The sequence below is a fragment of the Aotus nancymaae genome, unplaced genomic scaffold (genome assembly GCF_030222135.1).
Source record: "Aotus nancymaae isolate 86718 unplaced genomic scaffold, 86718_ANA_hifiasm-v0.15.2.pri h1tg000015l_1, whole genome shotgun sequence".
Classification (NCBI taxonomy): domain Eukaryota; kingdom Metazoa; phylum Chordata; class Mammalia; order Primates; family Aotidae; genus Aotus; species Aotus nancymaae.
The window spans coordinates 4,418,373-4,439,061 of NW_026988427.1; the positions used below are offsets into that span (position 1 = coordinate 4,418,373).

Genomic DNA, 20,689 nt, shown 5'->3' on the forward strand with positions numbered 1-20,689 from the left:
CATGGTGCCTCATGCCTATAATCACAGCACTTTAGGAGGCCAAAAAGGGAGGATCACTTAAGCCAGGAGTTGGAGAGTAGCCTGGGCAACATAGTGAGACACCTTCTCCATAATTAAAAATAATAAAATTAAAATTAAAGAAAAAGAAAATGAACTAATTGCTCCTTCCTTTCACAGAGCTTGTCGGTTAAAGAAGAAAGCCCAATATGAAGCTAATAAAGTGAAATTATGGGGCCTCAACACAGAATATGGTAAACCTAAAGTTTTAAGAAGTTGATTAACCACCTATCGATTTGCTGATCACTCTCTCTTTTCTTTGTTTTGTGATTTGCGTTCCCTGTATTCTGCCTAGTTTTTGGCTAGCCTTCTATATATTTATCTATTTGGTAAGCTACATGCTCGCTTTTCTTCATTTTTGTCCTCCTTTTAGTATAAGTTTCTGTACTGGTGACTTCCCAATCCAAATCTCACTGTCTACTAACAAGTTGATCCACATATGACCACAGTTATTTCTTTTTTTTTTTCCCCTGTAAAAGATGTGGAAAGTTTTATAAGGATAGACAGCAAAAGCAACCTGCATTTCTCAAAAGATCACAGTAATTTCTTACTTCTATTTTCTAATTGTGTTACTGGGTCAGCCAGTTTTATTGACAGATTTTAATATTTCCCCCAAATTGAATAATGCTATTTTAGGTTTTGTATGAATAACTTAGATCTGTGTTTTTCAGATTTGATTGCTCATTGGAATTGTCTGTGTACTTGGTTAAAATACACATTTCTAGGCTTCTCTGCAGATCTCCTGAATTAGATTGTGTACAAGTAGAACTCAATAATCCATCTTTTTAACATGTGTCAGATTACTCTTTTTTGTGTTTGTGTGAGAGAGGGTCTTACTCTGTTGCCCAAGCTAGAGCGCAGTAGTGTGATCACAGCTCACTGCAGCCTCAACCTTCCGGGCTCAGGTGATCCTCCCACTGCAGCATTTTGGGAAGCTAGGGGTACAGGAGTGCGCTACCATGCCTGGCTGATTTTTTTGCATTTTTTATAGAGATGGGATTTCCACTATGTTGCTCATGCTGTCCTCAAATTTTTGGGCTCAAGCAATCCGTCCATCTCAGCGCCCAAAGTGCTGGGATTAGAGGCATGAGCCACTGTACCCAGCCAAGATTATTATTTTTTTTTTGTGAGGCAGAGGCTTGCACTGTCGCCCAGGCTGGAGTGTAGTGGCATGATTTTGGCTCACTGCAACCTCTGCCTCCCAGGTTCAAGTGATTCTCCTGCCTCAGCCTCCTGAATAGCTGGGACTACAGTCCTGCGGCACCACACCCAGCTAATTTTTGAATTTTTAGTAGAGACGAGATTTCACCATGTTGGCCAGGCTGGTTTCAAACTCCTGACCTCAGGATTTTGAAGTGATCCACCCACCTTGGCCTCCCAAAGTGCTGGGATTACAGGTGTGAGCCACCGAGCCTGTCCCCAAGATTATTCTTAATGCAACCATTCTAGCACCTATTTGGAAATGATTAGTTTTTATCTAAACCAAAGTGCTTCTTGGCTTTTCACATTGCAGCACATGTAGAAAATTGTCATCTTTGAGGCATCATGGAGTATAATAAGAGTAGACTGCTCGTGGGAGGAGGTCGCTATGAGCTGAGGGGATAATTATCTTACACATTTGGAACCCTTTTACAGCACTTCAGGGGTATGGGAAGCTCTGGTTTTGATTTTCTGTGATAAGAACATGTCTTTTCTCTCTTACTTTGTTTAAGCCTGGTACTATAAGAGTTAGTGTATTCATTTGCCTCAAAAATTGTCCTCTTCAATATGTAGTTCTCGGGTAAATTGAAAGTGAAACAGTGTGAAAAATGATCAGTTATTTGTTTCTAGAGGTTTTCTTGAGTTTAGCATGTCTTGCACATAGGTACTCAATAAACTTTGTGCAGTTTTTCTAAATCCTTTATTATTTTATTTCCTTTGTTGAGGGGAGGAAAAGAATTTCTAACTGTAAAGTTTACAGCTGTAAAGTTTATGGGTGAAATGAACTCATGTTTTATTTATTAGCAGCCACTCAATAAATGAATTAGATAAAAATAATTGTTGGTGTGTTCAAATGCAAAGCTATCCATTTTCCTATTATTCTTTCTTGCTATTGAAACATTTTGACCTTGAGCTCAGTTAGTGGTGCCCTGGCCTCCTAGATATCTGGAAGCCACTCTGTTACTTCTTTGTGGAACACTTATTATCCATTATCCATCAGCCCAATGGTTTCTAGAATTTGTGATTTACAATTTGAAAAAGATTTTGAGACTTGAGAACATGGACTTACCAACTTTATATTTTGCCAAGTGAGAACATTAAAAAGAACATCATCTAGTATTACTATAATTTCATATGAGGAAGAATATTTTAGTATTTAAAAAATTGAGAAGGTCATAATCTCATAATAGAAGATAAATTTAGCTTTATGAAAAATGTACTCTGTTGTCTTTATCAGTTTTAATATGTCATGAACTGGAGCGGTTGCAGGGACTAGCTTCAGGGGCCCACTGTACTACTCATCTCATCCTATCCCACCAAACTTCCTTCTTCTATTCCTACTGCCAAAGCTCACTGGAGATTGCTCTGTGAATCCCGTGGAAACTTGTTGACTCAGAATGAGAAATAGAACTGTTAGCCCTTCACCCTGACTGATGGTATTTTGTCCCTAAGAAAGCTGTATGGAAAAATTAACACCAGAAAATTCCTTCATGAATATGACATCAGAGGAGGAGGATCTGTTTATGAGTTGAATGTTTGGACTCAATTTCTGAGAGCCAGGTGCTTCTATTTCCTAAACCAGAGGTTTGTGGTAGCATGAGAGCCCTTTCCCTTTTTTCTCTCCCTGCCCCATAGTGTGCTTGGACACTGTCAAGGCTTGAGAAGAACTATTCTACTGTTTTACTTTAGATTTTATAGTGTTTTTTCTTTTTTTTTTTAAATTATACTTTGGGCTCTGGGGTACATGTGCACATACTGCATCCTGCAGGATTGTTGCATAGGTACATACATGCCATGGTGGTTTGCTGTCTCCATCCCCCCCAAACCCGTTGCCTACATCTGGCATTTTTCCCGGAGTTAGCCCTTCCCATCTTCACTGTCCCTCCCCTCCCCTCCACCCTTCTGCCTAGCCCAGTGAGTGTTGTTCTTTTCCCTGTGCCCAAGTGTTCTCATTGTTCATCATCTGCCTATGAGTGACAACATGCGGTGTTTGGTTTTCTGTTCTTGTGTCAGTTTGCTGAGAATGATGATTTCTAGATTCATCCATGTCTCTACAAAGGACACAAACTCGTCTTTTTTTATGGCTGCATAGTATTCCATGGTATATACGTGCCACATTTTCCTTGTCCAGTCTATCACTGATGGGCATTTGGGTTGGTTCCAGGTCTTCGCTGTCGTAAGCAGCGCCACAGCGAACATACATGTGTGCATGTGTCTTTATAATAGAACGATTTATACTCCTTTAGGTATATACCTAGTAATGGGATTGCTGGGTCAAGTGGAATTTTTATTTCTATCTCCTTGAGGAATCGCCACACTGTCTTCCACAATGGTTGAACTAATTTACACTCCCACCAACGTGTAAAAGTGTTCCTATTTCTCCACATCCTTTCCAGCATTTTGTCTCCAGATTTTTTAATGATCGTCATTCTAACTGACGTAAGATGATATCTCAGTGCGGTTTTGATTTGCATTTCTCTAATGACCAATGATGATGAGCATTTTTTCATATGCTTGTTGGCTGCATATATGTCTTCTTTTGAAAAGTGTCTGTTCATATCCTTCACCCACTTACTTTAAACCTGTTGAGTATGGGAGAACCCTATTGTGCAAATATCCTTGAGTAAGTAGTATTCTCTTTCAATTATTCATGAAGAAGAAACAGATTTTTTGTTGCAAGTGATTTAGGAAGTTAGCTGTACTTTCCTTGTTCATTGACACATTTTACATATATTGGCCCTGAATATAGTTTTTAAATTGTCCCTCTCCCCCATTATTTCTCACTTTCCTCTTCAACTGCAGTTTAGATTGGCCCCTTCTCAGTATTGCTAGATGAAGAATAACAAATCACTGGTTTCTACACCAGGCGTTGTGACACGCTTCTGTAATCCCAGCTACTCAGGAGTCTGAGGTGGGAGGATTGTTCTGGATGATAGAGAAATACCCCGTCTCTTTAAAAACAGAACAAAACCCCCAAATCACCAATGCAGTCTCTGAAGAGGTAGAGATTAATTTCAGACCGTAGGAATCCTGTGTGCTGAAATAAAAACTGTGTTTTCCTCACAGTTTTACTGAGGTGTAATTGAAGTACAATATCTCTACAGATTGAAAGAGTATAATTCAATTAGTTTACATATATGCATATATATATGAAACAATCAAGATAATGAATATTTCCATTTCTTCCGAAAGATTCCTAGTTCCCCTTTCTGTCATTCCACTTTCTACTCCTATCCCTGGGTAGCCACAGTCTGCTTTTTGTCACTGTAGACCAATTTACATTTTCTAAGATCTTTCATTAATGGAATCATACAATACGTTTACATTTTTGCCTGGCTACTTTCACTCGGCATAATTATTTAAAAATTCCTCCATGTTGTTACCCGTATCAGTAGTTAGATCCTTTTTATTGCTAACTAGTATTCTCTTGTATGGATGTACTACAATTTGTTTATCTCTTCACCTGTTGATGGATACTTAGGTTGTTTCAAGTTTTTGGCTATAACAAAGGGGCTATGAGTATTTGTGTAGAAGCATTTGGATAGACATATGTTTTCTCTTGGTTAAATACCTAGATATAGAATGACTGATTCTTAAGTCTGTATTTAATTTTATAAGAAACAACTAAACTGTTTTCCAAACTGACTGTACCATTTTACATTCTTAAAAACAGTGTAGGAGGGTTCTAGTTGGTCCACAGCCTTGCCAACACATGGCAGCGCCCATCTTCATATTTTTACAAATCTAATAGGTGTGTGGTGGTATTTCATTGTAGTATTTTTGTTTCTCTGATTAATAACACTGAGCCTCTTTCCTGTGCTTATTGACTATTCATATGTTTTCTTTTCTGAAGTGTCTGTTCAAATAGTTTGCCATTTAAAAAGATTGGTTTCTCTTCAAAAGATTCTTTATTCTGGGCTGGGCGCTGTGGCTCATACTTGCAGTCCCAGCACTTTGGGAGGCTGAGACTGGTGGATCACCTGAGGTCAGGAGTTCAAAACCAGCCTGGCCAACATGGTGAAACCCCATTTCTACTAAAAATACAAAAAATTAGCCGGGCTTGGTGGTGGGAGCTGTAATCCCAGCTACTTGGGAGGCTAAGGCAGGTGAATCACTTGAACCCAGGAGGCGGGGGTTGCAGTGACCCAAGATTGTGCCACCTAGGCAACAAGAGCGAAACTCTGTCTCAAAAAAAAAAAAAAAAAAGTAAATAAATAAATAAATATTCTTTATTCTGGATATAAGTTCTTTGGCTTGGCTTTTTGTTTTCCTCATTGGTCTCCCCCCTCTCTCCTCTCCCCTCTCCCCTCTCTTTCCCTCTCTTCCCTCCCTTTCTCCCTTCTTTCTTTTCTTTTTTCTTTTGACACAGAGTCTCGCTTAGCTGTCCAGGCTGGAGTCCAGTGGAACGATCTTAGCTCTCTGCAACCTCTGCTCCCGGTTCAAGTGATTCTCATGCCTCAGCCTGCCAAGTGGCTGGGATTACAGGCATGCACACCACGCCTCGCTGAATTTTGTATTTTCAGTAGAGACAGAGTTTACACCATGTTGTCCAGGCTGGTTTCGAACTTCTGGCCTCGAGATCCACCCACCTTGGCCTCCCAAAGTGCTGGGTCCCAAAGTGCTGGGTGGAATTATAGATGTGAGCCACCGTGCCTGGCCCTCATTGGCATCTTTCAAAGATAAAACATTTTTAATTTTGATGAATCAATTTGTCAGTTTTTTTTTATATTTCATGATTTTTTGTGTTGTAAGAAACCTTTGCCAACTCCAACATTTACAAATATTTTCTTGTATGTTTTTCTTAGAATTTACATAGTTTTAGGTTTTGCATTTAGGCTTATGATCTATTTTAGGTCAATTTTTGCATATGGTATAAGGTAAAAGATGATGTTCATTTTTTTCCATATAAATACCTAGTTAATCAAGCACCATACATTGAAAAGGCTTTCCCTTCCCTATTGAATTGTTTTTGCACCTTTGTTCAGTCAATAGACCATATATTTATGGGTTTACTTCTAGATGTTGTATTCTGTTTCATTGATACATTTATCTTCCTTTATGTGGATATAAAACTTCTTTTTTTTAAATAGAGATGGGACTGGGCATGGTGACTCATGCCAGTAATCTGAGCACTTTGGGAGGTCAATTGGGAGGATTGCTTAAGGCCACAAGTTCAAGACCAACCTGGCCAATATAGTGAGACCTCGTCTCTACTTAAATTATTTTTAAAAAAGAAAAAAAGGTTAAAAAAAATAGAGACAGGGTCTTGCTGTCTTCCCCAGGTTGGTCTTGAACTCCTGGGCTCAAGCTATGCTCCCATCTCAGCCTCCCAAAGAGCTGGGATTACAGTCATGAGCCACTGCATCTGGCCATGTGGATACAAAACTATCTTGATCACTGTACAAAACTGTCTTGATTTACTGTAAACCTTTTAAGTCAGGTAGCGCTAGTTCTTGTTATTCCTCCAATTTTGCTCTTTTTGTTTAAATGTTTTGGCTATTACAGGTCTTTTGCATGTCTGTATACATTTTCAGGTTACTTTATCACCTTTTACAGAAAAGCTTACTGGAATTTTGATTGGGATTGCTTTGAATCTTTAGATCTATTTGGAGAGAATTACTATCTTAAAATAGAGTTTTCTGATCCATGGATCTAGTATCTCTTTCCACCTAGCTAAGTCTTCTTTAGTTTCTCTCTGCCATCTTTTACAGTGTTCAGTGTAGAGTGCTTGAACATATTTATTAGATGCAATCCTGAGTATTTTATATTTTTTAGTGCTTCTGTAAATGGAATTGTTTTTGAAATTTTATAATTTTCTTTTATAATTTTTTTCTTTTTTAAAGATGGGGTTTCACCATGTTGGTCAGGCTGGTCTTGAACTCCTGACCTCAGGTGATCCACCCGCCTTGGCCTCCAGAGTGTTTGGATTACAGGCGTGAGCCACCATGCCCAGCGAAATTTTATTTTTGAGTTCTTTGGTATTAATATATAAAACATATTTTTGCTTTGTATATTACTCTTAGTTCCAGCAGTTGGTATGTAGATTCCCTGGGATTTTCTGCTGACACAGTTATCATCTGCAAATAGGAATGGTTTTATTTCTTCCTTTCTGATATTTATGCCTTTTCTTTTTCTGTCTTATCAAAATGTCTAGAACAGCCAGAATATTAAATACAGTGGTGATTGCCTTGTTTACAATCTCAGGGGAAACCTTGTATCTTTAGAAATGATATTTGTGTTGTGCTTTTCTGTAGATGAATTGTCCTTTATCATTTTGAGAAAGTTCCCTTCTATTCCTAGTTTCTTTTATTATGAATGGGTGTTGATAATTTTTTTTGCATCTGTTGGAACAATCATGTATTGTTCTTTTTTATTCTGTTAATACATCACATATTCACCTGTTAAAGTGGCAAATTACATGTGCTAATATTCGGATGTTAAGCCAACCTTACATTCTTGGAATAAACTCTACTTGGTTAGCCGCATTTTCCTTTTTTTATATTGGAGTCTATTGCTAATATTTCATATTATTCTATCCTAATATTGTATGTTGCATTTCGTTGTTAGTGTTTTGTTAAGGATTTTGTGTCAACATTCAAGAGGGACATTGGTCTATGATTTTTCTTTTTTTGTAACGTTTCAGTGCTAGGGCTATACTGGCCTCATAGAATTAATTGGACCATGATCTCTCTTTCTTTTCTGTTTGACAAAGTTTTATTAGATCAATTTTATTTCTTCATCGTATTTATGATAGAATTTGCTATTAAAATCTTCTGGTTCTCTTTTGGGAAGACATATGGTAATTTCAGTTCTTTTACTAGAAAAAACTATTTAGATGCTTTATTTCTTCATGTATGGGTTTTTTTTTTTTTTTTTTTTTTTTTTTTTTTTTAAGACAGTTTCTCACTCTGTTGCCCAGGCTGAAGTGCAGTGGCACGATTTCAGCTCACTGCAACCTCTGCCTCCTGGGTTCAAGCAATTCTCATGCTTCAGCCTCTTGAGTAGCTGGGATTACAGGTGTGTACCATCATGCCCGGCTAATTATTTTTATTTTGAATACAGATGGGATTTCACTGTGTTGGCAAGGCTGGTCTGGAACTCCTGGCTTCAAATGATCTGCCTACTTTGGCCTCCCAAAGTGCTGGGATTACAGATGTGAACCACTGCACCTAGCCTCTTCTTTTTTTTTTTTTTTTTTTTTTGAGACGAAATCTTGCTGTGTTGCCCAGGCTGGAGTGTAGTGGTGCAATCTTGGCTTACTGTAACCTCTGCCCTCCTGGGTTCAAGCAATTTTCTTGCCTCAGCCTCCTGAGTAGCTGGGATTACAGGCATCTGCCACTATGCCCAGCTAATTTTTGTATTTTTTATTTTTTATTTTTATTAGAGATGGGCTTTCACCATGTTGGCCTTGAACTCCTGACCTCAGGCAATCCACCCACCTTGGCCTCCCAAAGTGCTGGTATTATAAGCATGAGCCATCACGCCTGGCTTTCCTGGCTTCTTCGTATATGGATTTTAAATTGTGTTTTCAAGATATTTGTTCATTTCATCTAAGTTGTTAAATTTGTTAGCACCATATTTTCTTTTTATCTTTTTAATATCTGTAGATTCTAAAGTGATAACACTTTTTTCGTTACAGATGTGAGTGATTGGTATTATCACTTATTTTTCATGATGGAGCTACCTGGGTGAGGGGTTGTCAGTGTTGTAGATCATTTCAAAGAACCAGCTTTTGGCTTTGTTAATTTTTATTGTGTATTTGTTTTCTGTTACATAAATTTCTGCTCTTTATTAGTTCCCTCCTTTACTTACTTTGGGTTAACTTGCTTTTTGTTTTGTTTTAAAGCTTTTTAAGGTGGGAAAATTTGTTTTTAAAGCTTTTGTTTTTAAGGGACTTGGTTTGATTTATTTAATAAACATTTACTAAGGTCCTATGATTCCATATAGCAGTCACTATCAGGTCTTAAAGCAATGAAGACAAGTAGGGCAAGTTGCTTACAGGATAGTGGACATTGATGCATGTCTACAGTGTGTTGTCTTTTTTCATTGCCATTTTTTTCTGTTGGAGATGGGATCTCACTGTGGTGCCTAAGCTGGAGCACAGTGACTGTTCACAGTCACCATGCTAGTGCACTACTACCTGCAACTCCTGGGCTAAAGTGATTCCCCTGCCTCAGTCTCTCAAGTAGCTGGGACTGCAGCTGCACACCACCACACCTGGCTACAGTGTGTTATCAAGAGTGCATACCCAGTAATCTTGAGGGTTTTGTTGTTGTTGTTTTGTTGTTTGAGACGAAGTCTTGCTCTGCCACCCAGGCTGGAGTGCAGTGGCATGATCTTGGCTCACTGAAGCCTTACACCTCCTGGGTTCAAGTGATTCTCCTGCCTCAGCCTCCCGAGTAGCTGGGTTTACAGGCATATGCCACCACACCTGGCTAATTTTTGTATTTTTATTAGAGACGGGGTTTCACCATTTGGCCAGGCTGGTCTTGAACTCCTGACCTCAAGCAATCTGCCTGCGTTGGCCTTCCAAAATGCTGGGATTACAGATGTGAGCCACTGCACCCAGCCAATCTTGAGATATTTTTTAAAAACAGGTACCACATCATTTGAAATTAGTCTCTTTGGATAGGAGCTGCTTATAATAATTACTTCTTAATGTTTTCTTACACATTCTCCATTTCTTAATTATCTGTTGTACATAATTAAAAGGAAAGTCTTTCATGGTAGTGACATATTCCAAGTGTTTTGTTCTGTCTTTTCAGATAATTTATTGTTTGTAATCAACTCCATCAAGCAAGAGATTGTAAATCGGGTACAGAATCCAAGAGAGGAAAGAGGACCCAACATGGGGCAGAAGCTTGAAATCCTCATTAAAGATACTCTTGGTAAGAATAATATTAGATAAATTCATAACAATGATAACATGTAGTATAAGATGTATGATTTAAGGGGATATTAAAAGTTCTTTAAGGAAAAACTCAAGTGCTCTCATTGTAGTTACTCTCCTTTATGAGTAATTTTATCTTTTGGGATTTAGTGTTCATAAACATGTATTGCAGGTGACCCCGATTTGTAATTTAGACTTAATCATGAAACTATTTTAACACTTTAGAAAAACAAACTTGTAGCAACTTTACCCTTTCATAGAAGACAGACAGTCCCAGAGCTGTCAAGCCTGCAGTTTGCACTTTAGTGTAGAGATCCTTACTTGTTTTACTCAGTAGTGCATTTCACAGGATTCTGACAAAGTTGGCTCTCTCGTTTCCCATCCCTGAACAGATTGCACAATGTGGGGAGGATCACAGAAGCAGGCATCTAGATGTCAGGCCAAGTGAGAGCTGACAGGAAAGAGAGAGCTAGCTAGTGTAGACATAGACGTGAGAACTCAGCTCATAGGAGCAAGTCACCTGACAGACAGTAGCATCGAAGGCACCCAGCATTATACAACCCATGAAAACCACCCAAATTAAATTTATACAATAAAAGGTCAAATGTTTATCTTGAACAAAACTCTATTTATATTGAGAACAATCAGGTGGAGAATAGACCCTAAATGTCAGTATTTTCCTCAGCAATCACTTACCTCCCGCTTCCATATGGATTAATTCAGGGCTTGACTTTTTCTTCAAATAGGTTGATGCTATTTTAATGTTTTATATATTCCTTCATAGCATTTCTTTCTTTTCTTTCCTTTTAGTTTCTTTTTTTTTTTTTTATTGCATTTTAGGTTTTGGGGTACATGTGAAAAACATGCAAGATTGTTGCATAGGTGCATACGTGGCAGTGCGATTTGCTGCCTTCCTCCGCTTCACCTATATGTGGCATTTCTCCCCATGCTATCTCTCCCCAACTCCCCACCCCCCACTGTCCCCCCCACTCCCCCACAACAGACCCTAGTGTATAGTGCTCCCCTCCCTGTGTCCATGTGTTCTCATTGTTCAACACCCGTCTGTGAGTGAGAACATGGTGATGTTTGATTTTGTGTTCTTGTGTCAGTTTGCTGAGAATGATGGTTTCCAGGTTCATCCATGTCCCTACAAAGGACGCGAACTCATCGTTTTTGATGGCTGCATAATATTCCATGGTGTATATGTGCCACATTTTTCCTGTCCAGTCTATCATCACTGGGCATTTGGGTTGGTTCCAGGTCTTTGCTATTGTAAACTGTGCTGCAATGAACATTCGTGTGCATGTGTCCTTATAGTAGAATGATTTATAATCCTTTGGATATATACCCAGTAATGGGATTGCTGGGTCAAATGGAATTTCTATTTCTAGGTCCTTGAGGAATCGCCACACTGTCTTCCACAATGGTTGAACTAATTTACACTCCCACCAACAGTGTAGAAGTGTTCCTATTTCTCCACATCCTCTCCAGCATCTGTTGTCTCCCGATTTTTTAATGATCGCCGTTCTAACCGGCGTGAGATGGTATCTCAATGTAGTTTTGATTTGCATTTCTCTAATGACCAGTGATGATGAGCATTTTTTCATATGCTTGTTGGCCTCATGTATGTCTTCTTTTGTAAAGTATCTGTTCATATCCTTTGCCCATTTTTGAATGGGCTTGTTTTTTTCTTGTAAATCTGTTTTAGTTTGTTGTAAATTCTGGATATCAGCCCTTTGTCAGATGGGTAGGCTGCAAAAATTTTTTCCCATTCTGTTGGTTGCCGATTCACTCTATTGACTGTTTCTTTTGCCGTGCAGAAGCTGTGGAGTTTGATTAGGTCCCATTTGTCTATTTTGGCTTCTGTTGCCAATGCTTTTGGTGTTTTGGTCATGAAATCCTTGCCTACGTCTGTGTCCTGAATGGTTTTGCCTAGGTTTTCTTCTAGGGTTTTTATGGTGTTAGGTCTTATGTTTAAGTCTTTAATCCATCTGGAGTTAATTTTAGCGTAATGTGTCAGGAAGGGGTCCAGTTTCTGCTTTCTGCACACTGCTAACCAGTTTTCCCAACACCACTTATTAAACAGGGAATCCTTTCCCCATTGCTTGTTTTTATCAGGTTCGTCAAAGATCGGATGGTTGTAGATATGTTGTGTTGCCTTCGATGCCTCTGTTCTGTTCCATTGGTCTATATCTCTGTTTTGGTACCAGTACCATGCTGTTTTGATTACTGTAGCCTTGTAGTATGGTTTGATGTCCAGTAGTGTGATGCCTCCTGCTTTGTTCTTTTTGCTTAGAATTGACTTGGCTATGTGGGCTCTCTTTTGGTTCCATATGAAGTTTAAGGTGGTTTTTTCCAGTTCTGTGAAGAAGGTCATTGGTAGCTTGATGGGGATAGCGTTGAATCTGTAAATTACTTTGGGCAGTATGGCCATTTTCACGATATTGATTCTTCCTAACCATGAACATGGAATGTTTCTCCATCTGTTTGTGTCCTCTCTTATTTCGTTGAGCAGTGGTTTGTAGTTCTCCTTGAAGAGGTCCTTTACGTTCCTTGTTAGTTGTATTCCTAGGTATTTTATTCTCTTTGTAGCAATTGTGAATGGCAGTTCGTTCTTGATTTGGCTCTCTTTAAGTCTGTTATTGGTGAATAGGAATGCTTGTGATATTTGCACCTTGATTTTGTATCCAGAGACTTTGCTGAAGTTGCTTATCAGTTTCAGGAGATTTTGGGCTGAGATGATGGGGTCTTCTAGATATACAATCATGTCGTCTGCAAATAGAGACAATTTGACTTCCTCCTTTCCTAATTGAATACCCTTTATTTCTTTTTCTTCCTTTTAGTTTTAAAAGCATATTTATTCTTCCTTTTTATTCTTTACCCTACAGGGGGAAATTTAACATTACAAGAAAAAATTATTTTTACCTTTTTATTTTTTAATGTAAACATCTTATGTGTTTGATAAGCTTGTGTACTCCCTTTACACTTGAAAGTCAAGTTTTACGAAGTATGAAATCCTTGACTCATTTTCTTTCCTTAAGTATCTTGAATATGATTCTCCATTTTCTTTTGGCATAAAGTGTTGCTGTTGAAAAGCTAATATTGGCTGGGCATGGTGGCTCACGCCTGTAATCCCAACCCTTTGGGAGGCTGAGGCAGGTGGATCACTTGAGGTCAGGAGTTCGAGACCAGCTTAGCCAACATGGTAAAACCCCATCTCTACTAAAAATACAAAAATTAGCTGGGTGTGGTGGTGGGCACCTGTAATCCCAGGTACTCAGGAGGGTGAGGCAGGAGAATCACTTGAATGCAGGAGAGGTGGAGGTTGTAGTGAGCTGAGATTGCACCACTGCACTCCAGCCTGAGAGACAGAGAGAAACTCTTGTCTCAAAAAAAAAAAAAAAGCTAATATTCTCTGATTATTTTATCTTTATAAGTACTTTGCTGATTTGTTTAGGTGCCAAAAGGATTTTTTCTTTAAGTACCAGTGATTTTACTAGATTGTATCTTAAGAGTTGCTCATTTTTGGTTGGCATTTTCATGTTTATATTGTATTCTTTCAATATGTAGTTTCAAATGTTTTTAGTGTTTGATCTGTTCCCTTGCTTTGCTTTTCTTCTGTAGAGACTCTTATTACCTATAGATTGGCTCTTCTTTGCTCATCTTTATTAAATTTGTCACTTTTCCCCCCTCCCCTCCCCTCCCTTCCCCTCCCCTTTGTTTCTGTCTTTCTTTCTGAGACAATGTCTTGCTCTGTCACCCAGGCAGTAGTGCGGTAGTGCTATCTTAGCTCACTGCAGCCTGCACCTCCTGGTTCAAGCAATTCTCCTGCCTCAGTCTCCTGAGTAGCTGGGATTACAGGTACCCGCCATCATGCCCAGCTAATTTTTGTATTTTTAGTAGAGATGGCGTTTCACCATATTGGCCAGGCTGGTCTCAAACCCCTGACCTCAAATGATCTGCCTGCCTTGTGTGACTTTTTCCTGAATCATTTTTATCTCTTCATTTCTTTTTTATTTTAACATTATTTCTCCATTTTACCTTATATTTCTCTTAAAGCATTGTTTTCTGTGATTACTTGGCTGATCTTAGGTTCCTTTTAATTTCAGGAATGAATTTTCCTCTGTATTTCTAATTCTTTTCTGAATTCTGTCATCTTATTTCTTAGGTATTAAGTTTTATGTTCTTTCATGTCTCGTGACATTTAATATCTTTTTTTTTTTTTTTTTTAGAAAAGTTTTTTATGGGATTCTGACCTTGATACTTTCCTGTTGCTCATATATATGTGAAATGAGTTTCTCGGAACTTTTAAAAGAAGGTTTGACTCAGAATAGCTTTTCTTTTTTCACAGTTTCTCCTTTGCAGTTAACATTTAAAAACATGGCACGCCAAGTTTGGTGGCTTGCGCCTGTAATCTCAGTCACTTGGGAGGCTGAGGCAGGAGGATCGTTTGAAGTCAAGAGTTCTAGACCAACCTGGGCAACGGGGCAACCCAACTCTGAAGAAAAAACAAAAAAATGCACCTGGCTTTCTGAGATTTCTTATTCTGCTCCCCTCTCTCATTTTATTTGGACCATCTCTGTTTTGTATCTTTAGTTCCTTTCTTGCTTGATTTTAATTTCAACCTGAGGGTTTTTTGTTTTGTTTTGAAACAGAGTCTCTCACTCTGTCACCCAGGCTGGAGTGCAGTGGCGCGATCTTGGTTCATTGCAGCCTCTGCCTCCCAGGTTCAGGTGATTCTCCTGCCTCAGCCTCCCGAGTAGCTGGGATTACAGGCACATGCCTGGCTAATTTTTGTGTTTTTAGTAGAGATGGGGTTTCACCATGTTGGTCAGGTTAGTATCAAACTCCTGACATAAAGTGATCTGCCCACCCTGGCCTCCCAAAGTGCTGGAATTACAGGCTTGAGCAAGTGCCCTTGGCCAGTTTTTTTTTTTTTTTTAATTTTATCATGACTGACTCTTGTCCTGCAAGAGAGTCCTGGCTGGTCCATTTTCAGAGTTCACAGAGGCTCAACTGTGGGCTCCTTCACATCTGACTGTGGGTTCCTTGCACTCACCTTGTATTCAGCATTGGTTTGGAGAAAATCTCTCACAGCTTTAGCTGCTGTTCTCAAGTTGACCCCACTGTACTTTCCAGTGAGTAATCTATTGACTACTTATACATTTTTTTGGTTCTCATTTCCATTACTTTCTTTTGGCCCATCCACATAAATATTGATAATGCTGATGCCATACACGTCTTAAGCTTTTGGTAGTTTGGTGGGGCATGGTGGCTTATGCCTGTAGTCCCAGCACTTTGGGAGGCCAAGGTGGGTGGATAATGAAGTCAGGAGTTTGAGACCAGCCTGGCCAAGATAGTGAAACCCTGTCTTAGTAATACAAAAATTAGCTGGGTGCGGTGGTGGGCACCTGTAATCCCAGCTGCTTAGGAGGCTGAGGCAGGAGAATTGCTTGAATCCAGGAACAGAGGTTGCAGGAGACAAGATCATCCCACTGCACTCTAGCCTGGGCAACAGAGCAAGACTCTGTCTCAAAAAAAAAAAAAAAAAGCTTTTAGTAGTTTGTTCCCACATTCTTGAATGTTGGGGTTCTTATGGATACATTATCACTTGTAAATGTTTTCCATGGGTTTATGGTTTTGCCATTTAGTTGCTCTGTTTTTATATGGAGAAATGAAGATCAAAAATCTGTGTGGTGGTGTGGTGGCTCATGCCTGTAAACCCAGCACTTTTGGGAGGCTGAGGCAGGCAGATCATGAGGCCAAGAGATTGAGACCTTCCTGGCCAACATGGTGAAACCCTGTCTCTACTAAAAATACAAAAATTAGCTGGGCGTGATGGTGCGCGCCTATAGTCCCAGCTACTCGAGAGGCTGAGACGGGAGAATCCCTTGAACCCAGAAGGCAGAGGTTGCAGTGAGCTGATATCATGCCACTGCACTCCAGCCTGGCAACAGAGTGCGACTGCATCTAAAAAAAAAAAAGTCTACGTGGTGACTGAGCATAGTAGCTCATGTCTGTAGTCCCAGCACTTTGGGAGGCTGAGGTGGGAGGATCGATTGAGGCCAGGAGTTCAAAACCACCCTGAGCCTGAAAGGTTGAGGCTGCAGTGAATGGTGATGGTACCACTGCACTCCAGCCTGGGCAACAGAATGAGACCCTGTCTCAAAAACAGCAACAACAACTATGTAGCTGTCTTCCCAAATTTGCCTCTCGACCAGTTTAAATGGGTTGGAGTTTCCTTTTCTTTTTCTTTCCTTTTTTTTTTTGAGACCCTCTCCCTCTGTCATGCTGCAGTACAGTGGCACTATTTCAGCTCATTGCAACCACCACCTCCTGGGTTCAAGTGGTTCTCATGCCTCAGCTTTCTGAGTAGCATGCACCACCACCACGTATGACTAATTTTTGTATTTTTAGTGGAGATGAGATTTCACCATGTTGGCCAGGCTGGTCTCAAAGTCCTGACCTCAGGTGATCTGACTTCCTCAGCCTCTCAAAGTGCTACAGTCATGAGCCACTGAGCCCAGCTGAGTTTATTTTTCTTAAAGGTAATTTCTCCATTAGGTTACAAATTCTTCTGGAATCATTTTTGATAATTTACATATTCCTGGAAAATTACCTACTTCCTCCTGGCCCTCAAATTTATTAAAATTGAGCAAAGCATTTTTGTTTTCTGATTTCTTCTGCATCTGTCATTAGAGTTCCATTTTCCTTTCTTATTTTATGTCTGTTCTCCCTTATTTCTTGATTCATTATAGGTTATTCTACTTTCTTCCCCAAAACCAGCTCTTAATTTACCAGTTAATTTCTTGAGTTATTAGATATAGATGCTTAATGTATTTCTTTTTATTCTTTCTTGATCATTCATATAAATAATAGCCTTTGAAATGTCTTCTGAGAGCGACTTTAGCTGATATAAATTCTGACATAAGTTCTGATGTGTCATATTTTCATTGTTTTCTGAATACTTTGAAATTTTAGGTTTGATTTACTCTTTGACCCCAAAATCATTTGAGAGAGATTTAAAATTTTTCCCAGCAGGTAGGGATTATTATTTTCTAGTTTTATTACTGACCTCTAGTTTTTTGTGGATTTATTGAGATTTTCTTAGCTGCCTAATACAAGATTACAATTTTAAATTTTCTGTGGGAGTTTTAAAAGAAGATGTAATTTCTGTTTTATAGTAAGATTCCCACATATTGACTAGATATTTTTAATTAAGTCTTTTCATTTTTTGGGGGGTGTGTGTGGCCGTTCATTTACTCTGTGTAGAACTGAGAAAGGTTCCCACTAATGTATTTCAGTTTCAGCTCAGATTTTCTGTGTTTTTGCTTCTGAATGTTAGGATGTTTGAATAGGATTTATTAGTACTAGATCTGCATTATGAATTATAGTTTTTATCATCTTGAAGTACACTTCTTGTCTGGTATTATAATCACGAATGCAGCTTTATTACTGTATTTGTTTGGTATTATTTATAGTATTATTTATACTTGGTATTCCTTTGTCTACTCTTTTATTTTCAATCCTTCTGAATCATTTTATATTAGTTACATCTTTTTAAAACATTTTAGCCAGGTGCAGTGGCCCATGCCTATAATCTCAACACTTTGGGAGACCAGGGCAGGAGGATCACTTGAGCCCAGGAGTTTGAAGCCAGGTTCGGCAACATAAGGAGACCTCATTTCTAGAAAAAAAAAATAGAAAAAATTAGCCCAGCATGGTGATGCAAGCCTTTAATCCCAGATACTTGGGAGAGGGAGGTGAGAGGATCGCTTTTTCTTGGGAGATGGAGGCTTCAGTGAGCCAAGGTCATGCCATTGTACTCCAGCCTGAGTGACAGACCTCACCTCAAAAAAAAAAGAAAAAGAAGAAAAAGAAGAAAAAACATTTTAGTTAAATTAAAATTTAACTTAATTTTAATTCAGATATCAGAAGATCTTTTCTTAGATTTTTATATGTAGCACATATTTGGATTTTCTTTGTTATTTATTCTGGAAGTTGTACTTTAATAGGTGAGCTCGTTTTTAAAAATTGATATCTATGTTTGGTTTAAGTGTTATTATCAAAAGATCTGCTAGAATTTATGTGACCTTTTTTTGCCTTTTAAAATAGTTTACCGTATGATCTATAATGGTTTCACTTTTGTTGGTGTCCTCTGATAATTTGCAAAGCTTTGTGTTTTTATCTTGTGGACTGGCTTTTAACTATAACATAAAATGTATACTTATTTTGTCTGTCAACTATTCATTTAAGATTTTAATCCTATAGAAAAGTAGAAAGAATTATACAATGAACATCTGCATTTCCTTCAACTAGATTCATCAATTGTTTTTGTTGTTTTTTAAAATTAATTGCCTTTTTTTTTTTTTTTTTTTAAGAAACAGAGTGTTGCTCTGTCATCCAGGCTGGAATGCAGTGGTGCTATCATAGCTCACTGCAGCCTCAAACTCCTGGACTCAAGCCATCTTTGGGCACCAACTGTAGGACTACAGGTGTGTGCCACCATGCCCAGCTTATTTATTTATTTATTTATATTTTTATTATTTTTCACTCTGTCTTCCAGGCTGGAGTGCAGTGCCTTGATCTCGGCTCACTGCAACCTCCACCTTCCAGATTCAAATGATTCTCCTGCCTCAGCCTCCCAAGTAGCTGGGATTACAGGCACGCACCACCACTCTTGGCTTATGTTTTTGCATTTTAGTAGAGATGGGGTTTCACCATGTTGGGCAGGTGGTCTCAAACTGCTGACCTCAAGTAATCCGCCCACTTTGGCCTCCGAAAGTGCTGGGATTACAGGCATCAGCCACCGCATCCAGCCAGCAGTGAATTTATTTTTATGTTTGTAGAGATGGGTTATTGCTATGTTGCCCAGGCTAGGCTCAAGTGATCCTTCTGCCTCAGCTTCCCAAAGCACTGGGATTATAGGCATGAGCCACCTTGCCCAGCCCTCACCAATTATTAATATTTTATTACATTTGCTTTTTTCCTACCTCTATCTACATGTGTATTTTGGACAGGGAATATTTGAAAATAACTTGTAAAAATCGTGATTCTTTGTCTCTAACTATTTTAGCCTGTATTGCTTGAAAACAAGGACATTTTCTTAGCCATAATGCCAGTGTCACATCCCAGTGCTTCAACATTGATATACTATCCGATTTGGGTTCCATACTTAAATTTTCCCAGTTGTCTCAATAATGTAGTCCACATCTGTCTCCCCATCTTATTTTATTTTTATGAAAAATTGAGGTCTTGTAAAATGTTTCAACATTTGGATTTATCTGTTTCCTCATGACTAAATGCAGTTAGATGTTCTAGTAGGAATGTATCATATATCCTTCTTATTCCATCAGTCAAGAGGCATATAATATCAGATTGTCTCATTATTGGTCATGCCAAGTTTGATCACATGGTTAAGGTTGTGTCTGTATATATACTTTTTTTTTTTCTGAGATGGAGTTTCGTTCTTGTCATGAACGCTGGAGTTCAGTGGCATAATCTCAGCTCACTGCAACTTCTGCCTTTCAGGTTCAAGTGATTCTCCTGTCTCAGCCTCCTGAGTAGCTGGGATTACAGGTACCTGCCACCATGCCTGGCTTATTTTTGTATTTTTAGTAGAGACAGCGTTTCAGTGTGTTGGCCAGGCTGGTCTCAACCTTCTGACCTCAAGTGATCGGTCTACCTTGGCCTCCCAAAGTGCTGGATGACAGGCGTGAGCCACCACACCCGGCTAATATTTTTTATGGTATCCTTTGACTTCTTCCTATGAGCAATGACAAATATATTCCTTTTTTTTTTTTTTTTTAATCTGAGAGTTTCGCTCTTGTTGCCCAGACTGGAGTGCAGTGGCACAACCTTGGCTCACTGCAACCTTTGCCTCCTGGGTTCAAGTGATTCTCCTGCTTCAGCCTCCTGAGTAGCTGGGATTACAGGTGCCCACCACCATGCCCAGCTAATTTTTTGTATTTTTAGTAAAGATGGGATTTCACCATGTTGGCCAGGCTGGTCTCGAACTCCTGACCTCAGGTGATCACCTGCTTCAGTCTCCCAAAGTGCTGGTATTACAGGCATGAGCCACCTTGCCTGGCTGACAAATATATTTCTTCTTCCATCCTTTTTATTTTTCTAATACTTTAAAAACTGTACTTGTACCTCTGTTATTTGATTTACTGATTTTGTCTTTTGACCTTACTATGGAAAATGAGGAAGATGAGAAAATCTACATACTTAATGCTGCTCCCACATTTCTCCCTCCTCTTCCAACATTTTTTATTTATTCATTCACTTTTTTAAATGAAGAAAAGGAAACTTAAACTGTATCCAGTAATTATAAAAATGACCAAAAACATCCTTCAGGTCTTTATTTTCAGTTCCATGGATGAAACCCACCCTTGGAATTTGGTGAGGTTAGAGTAATTGGAAGAGACTGGTGAGAGAACAGGGAAAATCCTGTTCAGTGGACATGGGAAGTGGTGCCTGTTGGTAGGCTTTGGGTTTGGATTTGGACTGTTATTTGGACTGTTACACTTGTCATCTACC

The 20,689-nt window shown here is 38.9% G+C and overlaps 1 protein-coding gene across 2 annotated transcripts in view; it reads left to right on the forward strand.

Moving 5' to 3' along the window:
* The window catches only part of CREBRF (CREB3 regulatory factor), an 81,301-nt gene that overhangs the window by 54,701 nt on the left and 5,911 nt on the right, over window positions 1-20,689 (forward strand). For both annotated transcript variants that reach the window (XM_012461154.2, XM_012461156.3), the window contains exons 7-8: window positions 178-251; window positions 10,023-10,145. In XM_012461154.2, the coding sequence (XP_012316577.1) occupies window positions 178-251; window positions 10,023-10,145 (197 nt within the window). The remainder of the gene's footprint in view (window positions 1-177; window positions 252-10,022; window positions 10,146-20,689) is intronic.